Source organism: Hesperophylax consimilis, chromosome 2 (assembly GCF_061612785.1).
Source record: "Hesperophylax consimilis isolate HC1 chromosome 2, BYU_Hcon_1.0, whole genome shotgun sequence".
NCBI lineage: Eukaryota > Metazoa > Arthropoda > Insecta > Trichoptera > Limnephilidae > Hesperophylax > Hesperophylax consimilis.
This window is the reverse complement of record NC_142837.1, coordinates 24,892,149-24,909,976: the sequence shown is the minus strand read 5'-3', so window position 1 is coordinate 24,909,976 and position 17,828 is coordinate 24,892,149. Positions and strand designations below refer to the sequence as shown.

Here is a 17,828-nt window from a genome sequence, read left to right as displayed (position 1 = left end):
ATCAATATCACTTAGGGCTGGTATTTCAGTTGCTTTTCAAGCTCTGCTTGATAGATATTAATGTTGATCAAGTTGCTATCGGGTAGGTTTCAAACATAGTTCCCCTGTCTTTACATTGTACAGAAAGGGCTCCTATTGTGAGGTGTCACATAAAAAATAATTGCATGGAAATTTTTTGTGTTTTTAATGTACATATTATTTATTAATAAGCCATTTATCAAAATGTTAATCCTCTTCCTTTTAGCCCAAAAAAAAAAAATTGATTTATGCCATTTTTCACGTCCAGTCAACATGTCAGTTTAAGTTAAACATAATCTCATGGTGGTTCATGTTCATGGTAGGTAATGAAAAATGTTTGTTCCTATTTATAAATTTGTAGATTATTTTTTTTATTAATTCCCTTATTTTCCAATGTAGGAGGCCACCTCCGTTACCAGCTCTACATCTGGCTGGAGCGCGAGGTGGAAGCTCTACGTCAGCTGTGCGGCTACTCCACCAACTTCGGCCTTAGTGGCTCTGAAGAAGAAGCTCCCGCCAAGCTGAACCTGCCCGACCTGGTGGAGGCCATGATGAGGGAGCGTGAGAGAGACCGGGAGCCTGTGGCGGAGCGCCCCACACTGCACCAGGTCTTGCTGCAGGAGAAGGCCGACTTCGAAGCCAAGGTGCAGCGCGCCGTCAGGAGGAAGAGGTGGCTCAAAGGTACGACCACTCAACCAACATTACAAGGAATTAAAATAGTTCTGCTCACATAATGCACAGGTGGGCCGTAAACATTCCATACCGGAGGAGGGGTTTTGTGCGATATCTTAGTTGTTTTTTTACATCACATGCTCTAAACTTAGGTAGTCCTAGATAAACTCTTTGGTAATCGAAATATGTAATTATCTTATGATGTAACTTTTTTTTTATATTCCCACATTAATAGTACCCTTCGAAAACGATGAATAGAGGCTAAAAATCTCTTTTCTATCATCCGGTATCTTCTATCACAAGCAGCTCTACAAATAGGGAATGGAGAGGCTGTAGGATGTCTATGTCTACAGAACCTGAGATCAATCTATTCTATGGTCGGGCATCTTCTGTCACGAGCAGCTCTACCAAAAGGGATTGGTAGAGACTGTAGGATGCCTATGTCTACAGAACCTGAGATCAATCTTTTCTATCGTCGGGCATTTTCTGTCACGAGCAGCTCTATCAATAGGGATTGGCAGAGACTGTATGATGCCTATGTCTACAGAACCTGAGATCAATCTCTTCTATCGTAGTTCTATCACGAGCTGCTCTACCAATAGGGAATGGCAGAGACTGTAGGATGCCTATGTCAACAGAACCTGAGATCAATCTTTTCTATCGTCGGGCATCTTCTGTCACAAGCAGCTCTACCGATAGGGAATGGGCAGGGAATGTAAGATGCCTTTTTCTACAGAACCTGAGATCAATAATTTATTATACATAATTTTTATATTAGTTTTATTTTGTGTGGGATTGCACTAACCTCCCCACATTCTGGAATTAATATTGTTTTAATTTCCAGCAAATGAAACCCTTCTGCGAACCCTCCTCTCGTACTGCAGTCTTCAGGGTGCAGGCGGGGGCGGGCTGGCCTCAGTGCGTATGGAGCTGGTGCTCCTCCTGCAGGAACTGCAGCAGGACAAGGGCCCCCAGCAGCTGCTCAGTCCTCTGCCGTTCCCCACCACGCTGCCCTTGCTGTCTGCGTCAGTCGCATGTAGTAAGACGGTGGTGGCAGACCCTGTCAGACATCTGCAGGTATTAAATACTCCAGGCAGAATAATACACCGAGGAGATAAGGAATGAGTAAATGAATCAAATACTGGAGTTGGACCAAGAGTCAGAATAACAATAACAGAAGAGTATGCATGACACAATGTACGAATGCGAATGAAGCAAGCAATGTGTGCTAAGACAGATTTGTGTGGCGGCGCCTGATGGTTATTTAGTTATTCAATGAATAGGTAAATTGATTGAAGTGTGTTCTTTAACCATTTGAAAGAAACCTGATGTTGCCAATTCACTTAATACCTTTTGACCCCTAGACCCCGGAGCACACAGATATGCCCATCTACTCTATCAAGTTAGCTCTGGTGGCCGTCACTGTGGTTATCTCTTCACTGGTTATTCTTCAATGAATTTGGGATTGTTTTCCAGTCCCAAGCACACGACATGCTGCAGACCATGATATGCCTGTCCAACCCTGTCCGCACCACCAACAACCTGGCCAAGATATTCATCCTGAGAGACCTCTCGGTTGCGCTCTCGGCCTGCATCTACCAGAGTCTTTGCGACTCGGATACCTTCAGCGTCAAACACTCCCATCCCCACCACGATCCGTGAGTACATTTTTGTATGTATAAGACCTATTTAACCTTTGACATGTCAAGATGTAAATCACCAACTTTTGTTAGCATGATGTGTCTCCGAGATATTCCATGCATTTATTGCATACTATTGTTGAGATCTTGGGATACAGGCCATAACGATTTCTGGGTAGGTTATATATTTTGCACTGTTTCTTAGAAGTAAGGAAAGCTATATTGAAGCCTGAATAACATTTAGTCTTTAGTCTTGCGACTTCACTATGGGATTGTTCAGGCAGACAAGCTTTGTGCTTACACTTCTCTTTGTTTCGCACATGTAATTATTCATTTGTGATTTGTGATTGACATTTTCAATTTGAACCAAAGAGAATTTAAGACGGCAATAAGCATACTATTTAACAAATCTGGTTAATCAGATAGTATTGATGTATTTACCCATGCAAATAAATGTATGTACTGACTTCTTATAAACTGTAATTTATAAACTGTTATTTGTGAAATGTAAATGGAATATACTGTTTTTCACAATAAATCAATAAAATAAAAAATAAAAATAAAATCTGGCAGTTTTAGATGTTCTCTACAACAAATCTCAACCTAAATCCTGAAGATCTTGAATAGAAACATGCAAACATAACAATGTGTATTATTTTAGTGTGGGCATGGAGTCTTTGGCCAGAATAAGTGGATTATCCGCCCACGGCTCCCACCTCATGGGAGGAAGGCACCGGCGGTACTCATCCACTGATGAGCCATCTACTGTCACTACACTCCCCAACAAATGGCCAGGTTTGTACTACTTCTCAACATTTCGTGTGGCATGGAGTCTTTGGCCAGAATAAGTGGATTATCCGCCCAAGGCTCCCACCTCATCGGAGGAAGGCACCAACGGTACTCGTCCACCGATGAGTCATTCACTGTTGCTACACTCCCCAACAAATGGCCAGGTTTGTACTACTTCTCAACATTTCGTGTGGCATGGAGTCTTTGGCCAGAATAAGTGGATTATCCGCCCACGGCTCCCACCTCATGGGAGGAAACCACCGGCAGTACTCGTCCACCGATGAGCCATCCACTGTCACCACACTCCCCAACAAATGGCCAGGTTTGTACTACTTCTCAACATTTCGAAATCTACAACAATTCTTTTGCTGATATTTCCAGGGGTCACAAACTTGCGCGCCCTGGTGGCACGAGACGGTGATGACGACACGCCCCGCCTGGGCATCCTGCTCTGCGAGGCTTTTGTGGCGTGCTACCTCGCGCTGCTGGTATACGGCCTGAGGATGTGCGACTCACACCTGCTGTACCGCCTGTGCTCGCGCAAGTTCACCGCCGAGTCCTGGGCCACCTTGTACGGTGGGGGCGTCAAGCGCCTGCTGAGGACCGCCTCCATCAGCGTGAGTATTCACCCTGATAGTCCTTATTTTTTCGTCACTATATGTACCTTTAAAAAAAACCTTTCCGTTGCCGTCATGTAATGCAGTGTTACTGAGTTTTGGATCTTGTTACTTCTGTGTGGATAATTTATATTGTTCTGAATATCTGTCATCTGCCCTGATGATGGACACTGTAACGTTGTCCGAAACGTTGGCTAAAGAAAGAAGTTAGTGCAACACAGCATAACACCCCAAAAACAAATAACAAAAATACTTTTGGCCGTGAAAATCTTAAATCATTTTTTTTTTTTTTTTAATTTTTTTTTTTTAAAAGAAAGACAAACATTCCCGGGTTACGAATAACCCAACAATGTTTGAAAATCTCCTACTACCACCACAGAAAGCCGAAAATGTTGCTTGTGTTGTGATGGAGGACTTAGCCAGCCGAGGAATCGAACACGCGACGCTCGGGTGAGACCCAAGCGCTATGCCCACTCAACCACTGACCGGTTGATCATATTTGCCTTGTTCATCGTTTCTACTGTTTGGGAGTTTATTGTACATACATTCCTTAGAGAAAACTGGCACTGGTGTGGTACGAGAGCTCTTATAAGCATCACATGGAAGAACATTGTTTTACAGCTGCCACAAGTAACATAACTCACTAACTAACTGTTACACTTTTTACTCGCAGGGGTCGGCAGAAAGGATGCACAGCCATACAACTCTGTCTTCGTTCACGTTTATGTATACATCTTATAATATTCATAATAATATTAGAATATCTGTCATCCTCAGGCCAGCCCCATAACCCTGGAGCGCCAAGAGGGGGCCTCCGTGTGGAGCTCCCTGCGCGCTCAACGAGCCCGCCTCAACATGAAGCTGCTGGGGGCGGCCCCAACCCCCGCAGCCCCCCGCCCCATCAAGGAGGGGCGCCCCACCTACAGGGAGCACTTTGTGCCCCCCGCCATGAGCATACTGAGCTATCTCATCATTAAGGTATGAATTCCTATTGTGAAAGGTTAATATATTATTATGTATTCATATTTATTCATCTGCTGCCCTATCCTGTCAGAGGTTAACTATCACCAAGGCAATCTTCACAGGATGCAGGCTGCAATCTATGCAGGCTGCCGAACTGCACCGTGTATTCATGGAAACTTAAAACATTTCTATAGTGCCCAAACAAATTTATATTTTTGTGTTCATTTGCAAAAGTTCCAATAAATAATTAACCTCTATAATTATTATTTCTTCTCACCCGGTCAGCTGTTCTATTCAAGATTTAAAATGTGAGGGTGGCAGTTTTGTTATCTGAACACTTGCATTACCCGCCTACTGTAATTGTACATGGACAATTTTTATAACGATTTTTTAAAATATAGAATTGCTTTGTTTAGCCATTTGGCTGCAGGATTCAAGTTTCTGAGTCATCGCTGCCACGCGCAAGCATCCTAAATTTCAATTTTTTTTTATGACTTTCCTTATAGATGGTGCAAAACTGGAGCTTAAAAATTAATTTTAACCTTTATCTAGCGACATCTCTAAATAGATGTGACGAATGATCTTGTGTATGTTATGAATGTTCCTCGTCAGAGTGAAGACTACAATAATTCCCAAATCAGTATAGGCCAATAAGCATATTGCCAGCCCTAGAAAAAATACTTGAAAAATACATTTCCATAAAACTTAATAAATATCTAGAATCTTTCTCTTTGTTGGATCCCAACCAATATGGATTTCAAAAGAAAAAAAGTACGGAAATGCTGCTTCAGGAATTTTCAAATCACATAAATTATGAATTAAATCTAAAAAAACAAGTGTTGGTTTTATTCATAGATAACTCTAAGGCATTTGATACCATTGATACAAATAAACTATTAGAAACACTGGAGACAATAGGAATTAGAGGAAAGCTGCTAGTTTTATTAAAAAATTTACTAACTGATCGACAAATAAGAGAAAAAATTCTTAAAAAATTTTGCAAAAGAAAATATATCTCAACAGGTGTTGCACAGGGGTCAATTCTAGGGCCAACCCTTTATATTATTTATGTCTCAATTATGAGAAAATTGTTTTCATTCGTTAAACATTTTGTATATGCAGACGATACGGCGCTCGTAATATCGCACGAAGATCTGGTTACTGCAATGAACCTTATGCAACATGATCTTATTGCCCTACTGAAATGGTCGCATGATGCAGGCCTCTTTATAAACGCCAAAAAAACTAAAATTATGCACATCAGATCTCCACACGCCAGATGTAATGTAATGCCTTCATTATATACACACACATTTGACTGCATACATAAAAATGTTGCACAGCCCTGTTCATGTGAAACCATTGATTTTGTCAAAAGTTATGTATATTTGGGTGTTACTATTGACTGCTACATGAAATGGGATGTACACATTGCTAATGTTTGTAAATGTCTACGAGCTATTGTGGGTAGGATTTATAAAATAAAATATTTCGTGCCTATAAGTACTTTAAAGTTAATCTACTTATCTCTGGCTGAATCCACTATACGTTATGGAATTACTTCTTGGGGACATTCTTGTAAAACTAATATAAGCTATATACAAACATTACAAAACTCCATTATAAAATTGTTAATCCATAAATATGACAATCAACACAGAAGTAACATTAAATTAATATACAAGTCTCTGAATATTTTACCCGTCAGAGGATTATTATTTTATAATATTGTAAGTCAACATGTTATATTGTCTGATTCATTGTATAGGGAAAGAGTTTGCCATAAACATAACACAAGATTCACTCAAAATGAAGGACTGGTAGTTCCGAAATGTACTAATAAATATGGTGAAAGAACTTTAAACTATATAGTACCCAAAATTTTTAACCTATTACCAATGACAATTAAAAATAATAACATGTATACTGCTAATGTTAAATATAATCTAAGGAAATGGTTATTGGATAATAATGATCTAAACTGATGCCCCTGAAATGGAATTCATATTCTTAGAAAATGGAAAAACAATTATTTTGTAATACCTGACTACCTACCTCTATTTATGAAACTATTGATGTACTTGTTGATAATACTAATTTGTTCATACATTTATTTTTACTTGCTTGTTATATAAGGCTTTTATGCTGCTTTTTAAACTTTTCTGCAATGTAACCAATTTATGTAATTATGTACCGTTCAAATTGTATCTTATGAGTGTATAAATGTTGTCTCTATGTCCCTGCTGGCAAATTACATAAGTAGTTTAGCGGGTTTAAATGTGAATAAAAAAAAAATAAAAAAGTAGTTCAAAATTTCTACGCATGTTCAGTTGTGTTAGTGTGTCACATGGTGTCTTCTTGTACATGTTATTTAAAGTGTTTTTTTGGTTAAACGAATTTATGAATTAGTGTTTTTTATTCGCAAATTCCCAATTTACATATTGTTTTGTGGTGTTATTTCACATTTAATTAATCTGTATCTAATTCATTTTCACTTTTGCTTGTTTTTTATACATTCACTCCACCCAGACTATGTCATCTTTGGGGACGCTTTCTGGTATTCTGTAGGTGTTTATTATTTATTAGCTGTACCTTGCCCCGCCTTGCTGTGGCTCAGTCTGTCGTGTACAATTTTACCTGACACAGGTGACATCTATATAATATAGGTTATTGTTATTATTCGAATGCAAAGTTGTGTCAAAATTTGAAAGCAATCGGTGAAGAACTTTTGGAGATTTAAGATTTTGAACAAACGAACATTTGCATTTTTATTTGTGTAGATGTTAAATAGACATTATTTAGACAAAGCTATAAAGATGATTTCAATTGTTATGTTAAAAAACATTAACATAGCTAAGGCGTGTTCTAGTTGACAGAGTGAATTTGTTCGGACAGCATATTATAAGAGTTTATTAGGATTTTTTTCTTAGATTATCATGAATAACCAACCACCCCCCAAAGTTTTGCATTATGAGCAGGGAATGCGGTGTATAATGATACTTGAATACCTTCCTGTAAGTAATATATATGTAAGTGTTTTCTCACCTAATCTGATGATTAATTTTTCCTTCCAGCCAACACTAGACATCGATCCGGACGTGCTAGACTATGACTCAGCCGATTCGGTGGCGTCTGATGCCGATGAAAACAACATCGAGGAGGAAGACGAGGAGGACGTGTTTGGGGATCCGCTAGCAGCCCCCACGCAGCCCTACCCCCCGGAGCCTCTCCGGCGCCAGGACAACACGGAGCACTGCGACCTCAACTCCTACTCCTGGTGCATCATGAAGCTGGCCGTGCTGAAGATAGCCCAGGGGCAGCTGCAGGAGTTCCTCAACATTGCCGGGATTGAAATGCAAGGTAGGTTTACTTTACTTTAGGGGAAGACGAATAAGCAAACAAGAGATAAAATTACAAAGCAACTCACAAAATTATATGTTTAGGCTCAATTAACGATAAAAATAATTTTATTTGTTGTACTGGCAAAGAATTTTATAAGGGAAATGCACTTACAGTAGGTGAAATTGGAATCCTGGTCCGTATGGATATTCACTTTGGTTTTGTATGCACTGCATAAATTTATTTATTATTATAATATGTGATGCAGGTTTAACTTGCGTTCGTATTAACATGTGATGCAATTAGTTACGATGTACAATTATACATTTTGATCGTCGCGGCGCGGGCTGTAATTTTCGACTGTACGTCCAGAAATGGGGAATGGAAGAGGAAGGGGGTCAGGAACAAAATTCATTGCCAATTAATAAACCGATTCCTTATTTAACAATAAATTCGCCATCATCGGCGCAAACATTATATACTAAATCAAAATGATCTGTATGAAGTCTACTATGGTATTTGCCAATCAAATATAGAATACGGGATTATTGAATGGGGATCTGCCTCAAACACCCACATGAAGCAGTTCTTTAAAACACGAAAATAATAATAAATAATCCTGAAAGTACCGATTGTATCAAAATGATCTGTATAAAGTCTACTATGGTCTTTGAAAAATCACATATAGAATATGTGATTATTGAATGGGATCTGCCTCAAACACCCACATGAAGCAGCTCTTTAAAACACAAAATTAATAATAAATAATCCTGAAAGTACCCATTGCATCAAAATATATATTTTTTTAAATTTAATTTTTTTCAGTATTATAAAACTCTACTCAATTTAAAGAAAAAATTAGTACCTTAATTACCTACACTTCAAGGACGAAAACCTCAAATCCACCTGACATCCGAAAATTAAATAGATCTTTTTGCCAGAAAAACCCTAAATTCCTTGTTACAAAAATATGATGCGCTTCCAAATTAAATTAAAAACACCATGAAGATGAACAAGTTTAAAAACAACATCAAAATATGGCCAAGTAAACATGAAGATGGGGAAATCATAAAAATTATGACGTAACACCAACACAACATACAGGGTGTATCGGCACGTACCCGACAAACTTTAACCAGCTATTCCTTAGCATATTTGGAGTAAAAAATCTTATGTGCACTTTGCTGTCCGGTAACGTTTTTTTTTAACAAAAAATTTACTATTCATATTTTCACCACATGTCACCACTGTTTTATCCTTTGTCAAAGTTTGAAAACCCATCTGGCAAATATTTTATTCGAATTCCGTTGAATAATGCACGTGTGTACCTATATTGGCGCTCTTTTACAATCACAACGAAATGGCACGGCACCATTCGTCTCATTTTTAACTATTATTATTTAGTGTGTGCGAAAGAGCGAAGACGCTTTTTGACATACTTGCTTATAACAGCTGTTGAACACGAAACGCAATGCCAATGACAGTGATGTAGTGTGGAAATTTTAATTTTTTTTGTTTTTAATTGAAAAAAAATGCTACCGGACAGCAAAGTGCCCATAACATTTTTTACTCTAAATGTGCTAAGGAATAGCTGGTTAAAGTTTGTCGGGTTAGTGCCGATACACCCTGTATAGTTAACAAACATGAAGATGTGGAAATCGATAAACGTAGTCAACAAACATTCGGTGGCTTAAGATCACAGGAGCCTAAAGATCACAGGAGAACTACAAAACTGGTATTTTGAGTTAAGCTTGGTTTTGGTAATTCCAATCTTTATTTGCGTTTATCTAAAAATTATATTTTGGTAGACAGGCCCCTGTGATCCTAAACTCCCGTATTGAGATAAGGGAATCAACAAAAATGAAGAAAATCACAATGTAACGCCAACACCACTACCCACAGTCCGCCTCGAATAAACTATTTGTATTTTTTTTTAAATACTTATTAATAAAAAAAATTTAAAAAGGATATGGCCCGTCCAAGTGGAGAGTCGTGAATGCCTTTGTTTTTTGGATCACAATGTGTAACAAATAATCTTACCAGTATTAAATACTTCCAAAAAGGAACTCGAGGATACATGTGGGTAGATTAAATGCTTGCACCCAATTAATAAAAATTCTTATAACAAATATATTATTTATTATATAAAAATGCGGTTACAAAACACATAGCTCTAGGAAGTTAATAAATGAAGCAAGAGACTCAATATAAAAGGTTATATCTCAAGGCGTGTCGAGATAGAAATCTCGATAGTTAAAAATGCAAGTCATGTCAGTTGAAAATTTACGAAAGAATAAATGATGCTATAAGAATTAAATGGGCGCCAGCTCAGAATTAGATAATACTGAACAAATTTATATATTATCAGTGTAATCCCTAAGAAACTAAAGTATATCAATCTCAATTTAAAGGGCCTCTTACGTATAAAATCAGGGTCCGCCAAAGTCGGCAAGTCTTTCAGAACGTTCCGTGCCACCGAGACTCTAGCCACAACTGACAGAACCAAATCCAAATGCTGCGCAGCGCACTTCAGACTCGATCGCCAAACAAGACGGCAACTTGAGAATGCTGACTGTCGGTGCGGTAGGTACTTAACGGGCGAGACTGCTACAAATGTTGTGTACATTCCACCGGCATCGCAAAATAAAACATATACCGATTTTTTTGATAAGGTTACTGAGAATTTCAATTTTTTAATCAATAAAGAGATTGTTATAATAGACGACTTCAATCTAAAATCAAGTAAGAAAGGCACCGAAATGGATCTCATATATTTTATGAATCTTACAAAGCAACTCTATTACAAATGTGAAGGGAAGCACGCTGGAAATTGTTATCAGCAATTTTAATTTAAAAGTATACAAATCCTTAAAGTCACTAGTTAAAGAAGACGCTTATCATCCTTCGTTATGTATAGTGATTTCGCCGAACAAAAACACAACCAATTGTCAAACACGAAACTTCTGGAATAATATTAATAATAGTCTCAGGCGAGGATGGAACTTTGAACATGGCGATTTTAAAGCACTTTATTGCCATTTACAATCTCATGACTGGCAACCTTTGAAGGACATAAATGATGTTAATTTAGCGACAAACTTTTTCTATTCCATAATTTATAAATATTTTGATATGTGCTTCAAAATTAAGCACACTCTGAGGAATGGTAGCAAATATCCTAAATGGTTTTCTGGTGAGGTTGTTAGCGACATAAAACTCAAATTCAAACATTACAAAAAATGGAAGAAAACTGGAATGGTAAGTGAACGGGAAATGTTTTGTCTACTTAAAACAAAAATAAAACGCAGTATCCAATTAGCACATGTGCAATATATTAATTCTATTGAAAAAAATATCAATTACAATCCCAAATCTTTCTGGAAGTATATCTCGTCCAGAAGAAGTGATGGCGGGTTTGTTGACCATGTTACTTGGAATAATCAGTCTTTCTCAGGAGCAGATATTCCAGAAGCATTTGCAGACTATTTTAAATCAACTTATAGTAAGGAAACTGCGGACTTGAAATCTTTTATACCTGGAAAAAATACGCCAATAATAGCACAGAATGTTGATATTCAAAATATCACAAACACTGACATCACCGCTGCTGTTAAAAAATTAAAATCTAAAACTTCTTTTGGACCGGATCTTATTTCGTCATTCGTGTTAAAGGGATGCTTTGAGCCCTCATTAACACCTCTCGCGTATATTTATAATCTCTCACTTAACTCCAGAATATTCCCAGACCTGTGGAAAATCTCTAAAGTTACACCGTTACATAATACTGGTGATAAGGCTTCAGTCTCTAATTACAGACCAGTGGCGATCCTATCCTCTCCAGCCAAGTTGTTTGAACTAATAATTCACAAATGCATTTATACCCAAGTTGAACCCTTTATAATTGACCAGCAACACGGTTTTAGGTCTGGCAGATCTACTGTGTCTAATCTAATAGTTTTTACGGAGCTCTTGATAGTAACAATCAAGTAGATGTATCATACAACGACTTCGCAAAAGCCTTTGATTCAGCAGATCCGCTTATTCTCCTAAATAAACTCGACCAATTTGGATTTTCGGCGAAACTTTTATGTCTATTTGTAAGTTATTTCCAAAATAGACAACAATACGTAACTTATGGTATTTTCCACTCTTCCAACTTCATCACAAATTCTGGAGTTCCACAGGGGTCGAATCTTGTACCCTTACTTTTCTCGCTATTTATCAACGACATTTACCATTGCATAAAATTCTCTAAGTTTCTCTTATTCGCGGATGACATGAAGCTATTCCTTTTAATAAAATTGCTTGCAGCTACAAAGTGATATAAATTCTATCGTCCAATGGAGTCATACCAATAAATTAGGATTTAATATTAAGAAATGCTCCATTATGTGCTACACCAAGGCAAACAAAACGATTTACTACAACTACAAAATGTGTTATTCATCTCTTCAGCACATTGTTTTTGTTTGCACAGAGATTTGGGAATCGCATTTGATACGCACCTAACATTTCACGTCCACATAGAAACGATATGCAACAAAGCTTTAAGAATGCTAGGATTTGTGCTAAGCAACTCCAGACATTTTTGTAGATCGGCCGCGATTCGTGTGCTATATTATAGTTTAGTACGTAGCATTTTGGAAAGTGGTTCTGTAATATGGGGACCAATGGATTTAACTTACTCTCAAATGATAGAGAAAGTACAAAAGAAATTTCTGAGATATTTATATCCAAGATACTTCGGATATTATCCCTGGTTATATCCATCAGCCTTTTTGTCCGGCATGGTGGGTATTAATAACCTCACCGATAGAAGGAAAACTGCTTTGCTGACAACAGCATATAAACTTCTAAACGGTAACATCTGTATTCCCGATGTAATAGAAAAATTTGACTTTTATGTCCCCGATAATTACACAAGAGCGCGCAGACACAGAACCTTTGTCGTTCCAAAATGCAGAACTAACTTACCATTAGTAATGCCGCTCGGAAAAATGATTTAAGTTCAAAACCGCGATTATTACTTAATAAAATAAAATAAAATGTATATAACAGTAAATGTGCATTTAAAATAAAATAAATAATTCTGGGACGTTTTCTGCTAAAGGCACTGTAGTGCATTGTGATTAGTGTATTAGGTGTTTTGTCTTTGGCAAGCAATGGCTACAATATCTTCAAATGTTGTGTTTTAGATATGGCTGTCAGTAGCCCCCTGGTGCACGGGGCCCTGCGCTGCATGTCCCAGTGGTCGGCCTACATGATGGAGCAGCTCAGTACCCGCGCGGCCCCTATCCGGTACATCCCCTCTTGCTATCCGGAGGAGCAGACCTCTGGCCCTCCTATCAACAAATACAGGTCAGTGATTGTCATCATTACCAAAAAAATTATGTGTATTCCGCAAAAGAGTCCCAACTACTCCCAACAGTGTGGAGCCAGTTGGACTATGACATTCCCAATTGGGGTATATTGTGAGGCTGAGGGTAGTGGGGAGGGAAGGAGATGGAGAAGCATTAGGTGAGGGATTACCTGTCCATTCTGATCTGGTCACCAAACCCGGCTAAAGACATTTCAATCAACGTTTCAATTTTTTCAATAACAATCTGCGTCCACAAAAATAAAAACAAAACGATAACAGTCGATCATAATCATCAAACCAGAAGTAAGAGCAGAAACGACCTTTCTATTCCAACTAGCAATACTGCGGTTTATCAAAAAGTTTTCTCATACCTGGGACCAAAAATATACAACAAAATCCCCTATCAATTTAAACTATGTGAATTATCAGCCTTCGGTACTAAAATTACTAAATGGTTATTAGACTTAGGTAGGACAGATTCCGAAAAATTATTAAAAAACGTAGTCTGAGTTGATTTCTTCGATTTTGTATTTTATATTTACCTAAAAAATATTTTTTATTTTTCTTTCTTACATTGATATATTATATTTTTATTTTATATTTTACATGTACCTATCTGGATTTTATTGTTTCTTACTGCTAAATTGTATTTTCCTAAAAAAATATTTTCTTTCTATTTTTCTTTCTTACATTTATATGTTATATTTTAATTTTATTTTATATTTTACATGTACCTACCTGGAATTATGTACACGCAACCTGCCAATTTGACTGTCCTAAAACGGGAAACTTCCTAGTTGGACAGTCAAAGCTTCCTTTTATATTTGTATATCTTGTATGTAATAAATGTAATAATAATAAATAAATAAATAAATAAATTCTGAATGGTGGTCTTTCGTGAGGGCGATACTAAGAGAATTTTTTTGTTATTCAGTATTATGTTACTAAAAGCCCTAAAATTGGTGATAAGAAAATAGTCAAAGAGCTTTTAAACTCTTCCATTTCGGACTACGCTGCCACTTCAAATACTCTAAATTTTACATTGAAATTAAGTCATCTTTTCTGCGCCATAGATACCGATTTGTATGAGTTGGTTTTCTATACACGATGTGCCCCACCTCCACGTCTAGAAGAGGAAGGATTTTATTTTGGGTTTCCAGCTCCATTGTAAACTTAATTTTGCTGTGGAGTGAATTAAGTTGGTCCAGTAATCCGTTTAGTTTCTCTGTTCCATGATGGACACTGTAATGCTGTCCGAGACGTTGGCTAAAGAAGGAGGTAGCTCAACACAGCATAATAGCCAAAAAATAAACCACTATGATTCTACTATTTGTTTCAGATGTATCTTGGAAAAACACCACACACCATTCAATCAAAATTTGACCAGTTCGGCTCCTGCTAGAAGACTATGGAATTACTTAGTGCATCAAGAATCAGTCCAAGTAAATATTGCACATTTGAAAAAGTGAATTAACACAACAATGAAATTTCTAGCAATATTTTTAGTACCTTCTTATTTCTGTATCCATGTCCTTCCAGAAGAGGTTGTGAGGTTCCTTTTCATTCGGTTTTAGAAATCCAACACTGGAACATTTTTTTAAACACTCCTGAACTGTTATTGGAAAAGTTTAACAGTGTGTTATTATTATTAATATTTAAAATGAGTTTTTTTTTAAATTTCACTGGCACTTTTTTCTTCTGAAGTTGAATAAGGAGAAACATGCTGTACGCAAGCAATGCATCTGTGTGGGTATTGTATTTGTGTCAACTGTGGCTGCGATACCTATTAACCCTTAGGATACGACCAACTACAATAGCAGTTCAGTGAAATCATAACTACCTTCAGGTGCACTGCAATGTGCAGTGTATAGAGCTAGGTTTTAGAAGTTTTGAACGCAATTCAATATTGTCCCTAAAAATTCCTAAGTAAAACGTTGACATTACTGTCAGTTATGTTAAATGTAATTTTCATTAAATATAATTTTCGTTAAGCAACATGGGTAAGCATCCAGTGAGACCCACATTACCAAATATTAGCCGTCTTCTAAGGGTTAAACAGCGAGGGTAAGCATCCAGTGAGACCCACATTACCAAATATTAGCCGTCTTCTAAGGGTTAAACAGCGAGGGTAAGCATCCAGTGAGACCCACATTACCAAATATTAGCCGTCTTCTAAGGGTTAAACAGCATGGGTAAGCATCCAGTGAAACCCACATTACCAAATATTAGCCATCTTCTAAGGGTTAAACAGCAAGGGTAAGCATCCAGTGAGACCCACATTACCGAATAATGTTTAAAAAATATATTGTTAATCAATCAATAACAGCAATAAAAAACATTGACATACCGAGTTTGTTACTCACTTCTACCGAATTACTCACCTTTCAGAACATTTTATGTTTGGTGAAAAGGTCTAAACTACCTGATAATCCTCTGTTTTTCCAGGATATATTCATCCGCGCCATATTCGCCAAGCCCCGCCCGTCTGGTCTCACATCCGAGGGTCGGGAGGACTATGACGGCACCCCATCAGAAGTCACACTGGCCTCCTTGCACCACGCACACCATCACACGGAATCGGTTGACGGAGATCTCATGCAGCCCGTCCGGATCATTCACAAGGAGCAAGATTCCATTCTGGCTTTTTGCTTGAATAGGGTAAAAGTTCTGTCATTTTTTTTTTTTTAATTTAGTATTTGATTCACTTCTGTTGTTTATTTCTATTTATTGACTGACTAACTGACCATCACGCCGTTTCCCCGTAGGTGTAGGCAGAGAGGACGCCAAACACACGTCTTGGCACACACTCCTTGCCTCATTCATATTCATACATACCTGTCTGTTATTCTGAATCTTGACATGGCCCGACTCAAGTATCTGGTTCACTTCATCGTGCCATGTCTTCCTCGGACATCCCTGACTTCATCTATCATCGCGTTATATGTTCTCGTCAAACACCTTTCTTCATTCATTTGCTGTACATGCCCATACATCCCAAGCGCCCCTTTCTTAATCATACTCATCACGCTTACATCAGCCTAGCATTCTTTGCAAATCTCCACCTCCACATTTCTCACACGATCATACATGGTTTTACCACACATATGCCTCAGGGATCTGATTTCTACAGCATTCAGTCTTATTTATTTACTAGAATTACTTATTTAATTTAATGTCATTGGCTCAAGTTTTTCCACTGTCTGCGTTTTATAAATTGTGACATCTTTTGCAGAGAACAAACCTGCAGTCCACCACCAACTACTTGGCCGTGTCCAGTCCCCGGGAAGTCCAGGAGATGGACATCACCCTGCTCCTGCGAGGGGCGGCCGTCTGGGCCTCGGACGAGTGCGAGGTGGACCTGCTGGCCCTCAACAGGGATCCCGCCACTCTTCCCGACTCTGGCTTCCTACTCATACAGCACCAGGGAGATAAGTGAGTACAGTTCACCCTTAACCAGTGGCCGTTTTCTCTATACCCAAATGGGCAGATAACTCCTAAATAATACAAATAAATAATTAATCATTCTCTCTCCTAGATCTGCCTCCCCTGGAAATATGGGCAACTTGTCACCTCCTGTTCCATCCACACCTTCGCAACAACAAGGGCTAGCGGGTCAGACAGGGCGCGGTGCTAGTGTGGTCAGTCCTTTACTTTATTCCCACTCTTCAAAGTTTACCTTAAACAATTATTATGTATCTGCAAAAGTCAATATTATTTTTCAGCCATATTTGAAATATGTATTGTGTTTAATCTGGTCTTCAGTTTTCAGCTAATTTTATTAATGGCGTTTCGAAATATTTACGTAGATATTTATGTTACTGATGTTCGGGCTGATCTGATCAATAGAAAAACACATCTCCTTTATTTATGATTTTTTCCATTAAATTGATGTGTTTAGGCAATTTGGTAGAATACATTGTACATCTACACTTGAATATGATCACATCATTTAGTGAGGCAATTGTGGAACTATCTCTTTCTATCCCATCCATCGTCTGCTCTTCTTTCTCTTATTTTTTCTACCACCGGCTTGGGTCAGATGCTTTTATATTTAAACACACAATATGTTATTAAAATCACGGTGGAGTGGAAAGTACCAAGTCCTTTTTGCCATTAGTATTGCAGTCCCATTTCATATAAAAAGGTTCATTTAATATTATTGAAATTTGAGGTTGGTGAAGGGTTCTTTGAACCGCAATGGAATATTGTATTTAAAATTATATTGGGTTTTATTGGATGGTTCTTCTCTTAAATTTTAAAAAACAATGAAGAGGACAATTTCCATGTCTTCGTGCCTGGTTTCACTTTGGTTGTGTTCACAAGCTTTTTTGTTATGAGAATACTTCCGGCAAAAACACACTCAATACAAAATCCGAATGATGAAAATGGCATTTGTGATAAGGCCTTCTTCCACAGGGATACGCAAGTATC

General features: G+C 37.8%; 1 protein-coding gene across 12 annotated transcripts in view; it reads left to right on the top strand.

Annotated features, from left to right (window-relative positions):
* Rbcn-3A (rabconnectin-3 alpha) overlaps nt 1-17,828 on the top strand; it is a 140,739-nt gene that overhangs the window by 104,515 nt on the left and 18,396 nt on the right. For 11 of the 12 annotated variants that reach the window (XM_089641798.1, XM_089641812.1, XM_089641809.1 and 8 more), the window contains 12 exons: nt 418-699; nt 1,535-1,767; nt 2,167-2,348; nt 2,992-3,125; nt 3,501-3,736; nt 4,514-4,714; nt 7,774-8,059; nt 13,234-13,396; nt 14,737-14,839; nt 15,843-16,061; nt 16,630-16,829; nt 16,933-17,035. In XM_089641798.1, coding sequence (XP_089497924.1) covers nt 418-699; nt 1,535-1,767; nt 2,167-2,348; nt 2,992-3,125; nt 3,501-3,736; nt 4,514-4,714; nt 7,774-8,059; nt 13,234-13,396; nt 14,737-14,839; nt 15,843-16,061; nt 16,630-16,829; nt 16,933-17,035 — 2,342 coding nt within the window. The remainder of the gene's footprint in view (nt 1-417; nt 700-1,534; nt 1,768-2,166; nt 2,349-2,991; nt 3,126-3,500; nt 3,737-4,513; nt 4,715-7,773; nt 8,060-13,233; nt 13,397-14,736; nt 14,840-15,842; nt 16,062-16,629; nt 16,830-16,932; nt 17,036-17,828) is intronic. The other variant, XM_089641794.1, reaches the window with a different exon arrangement.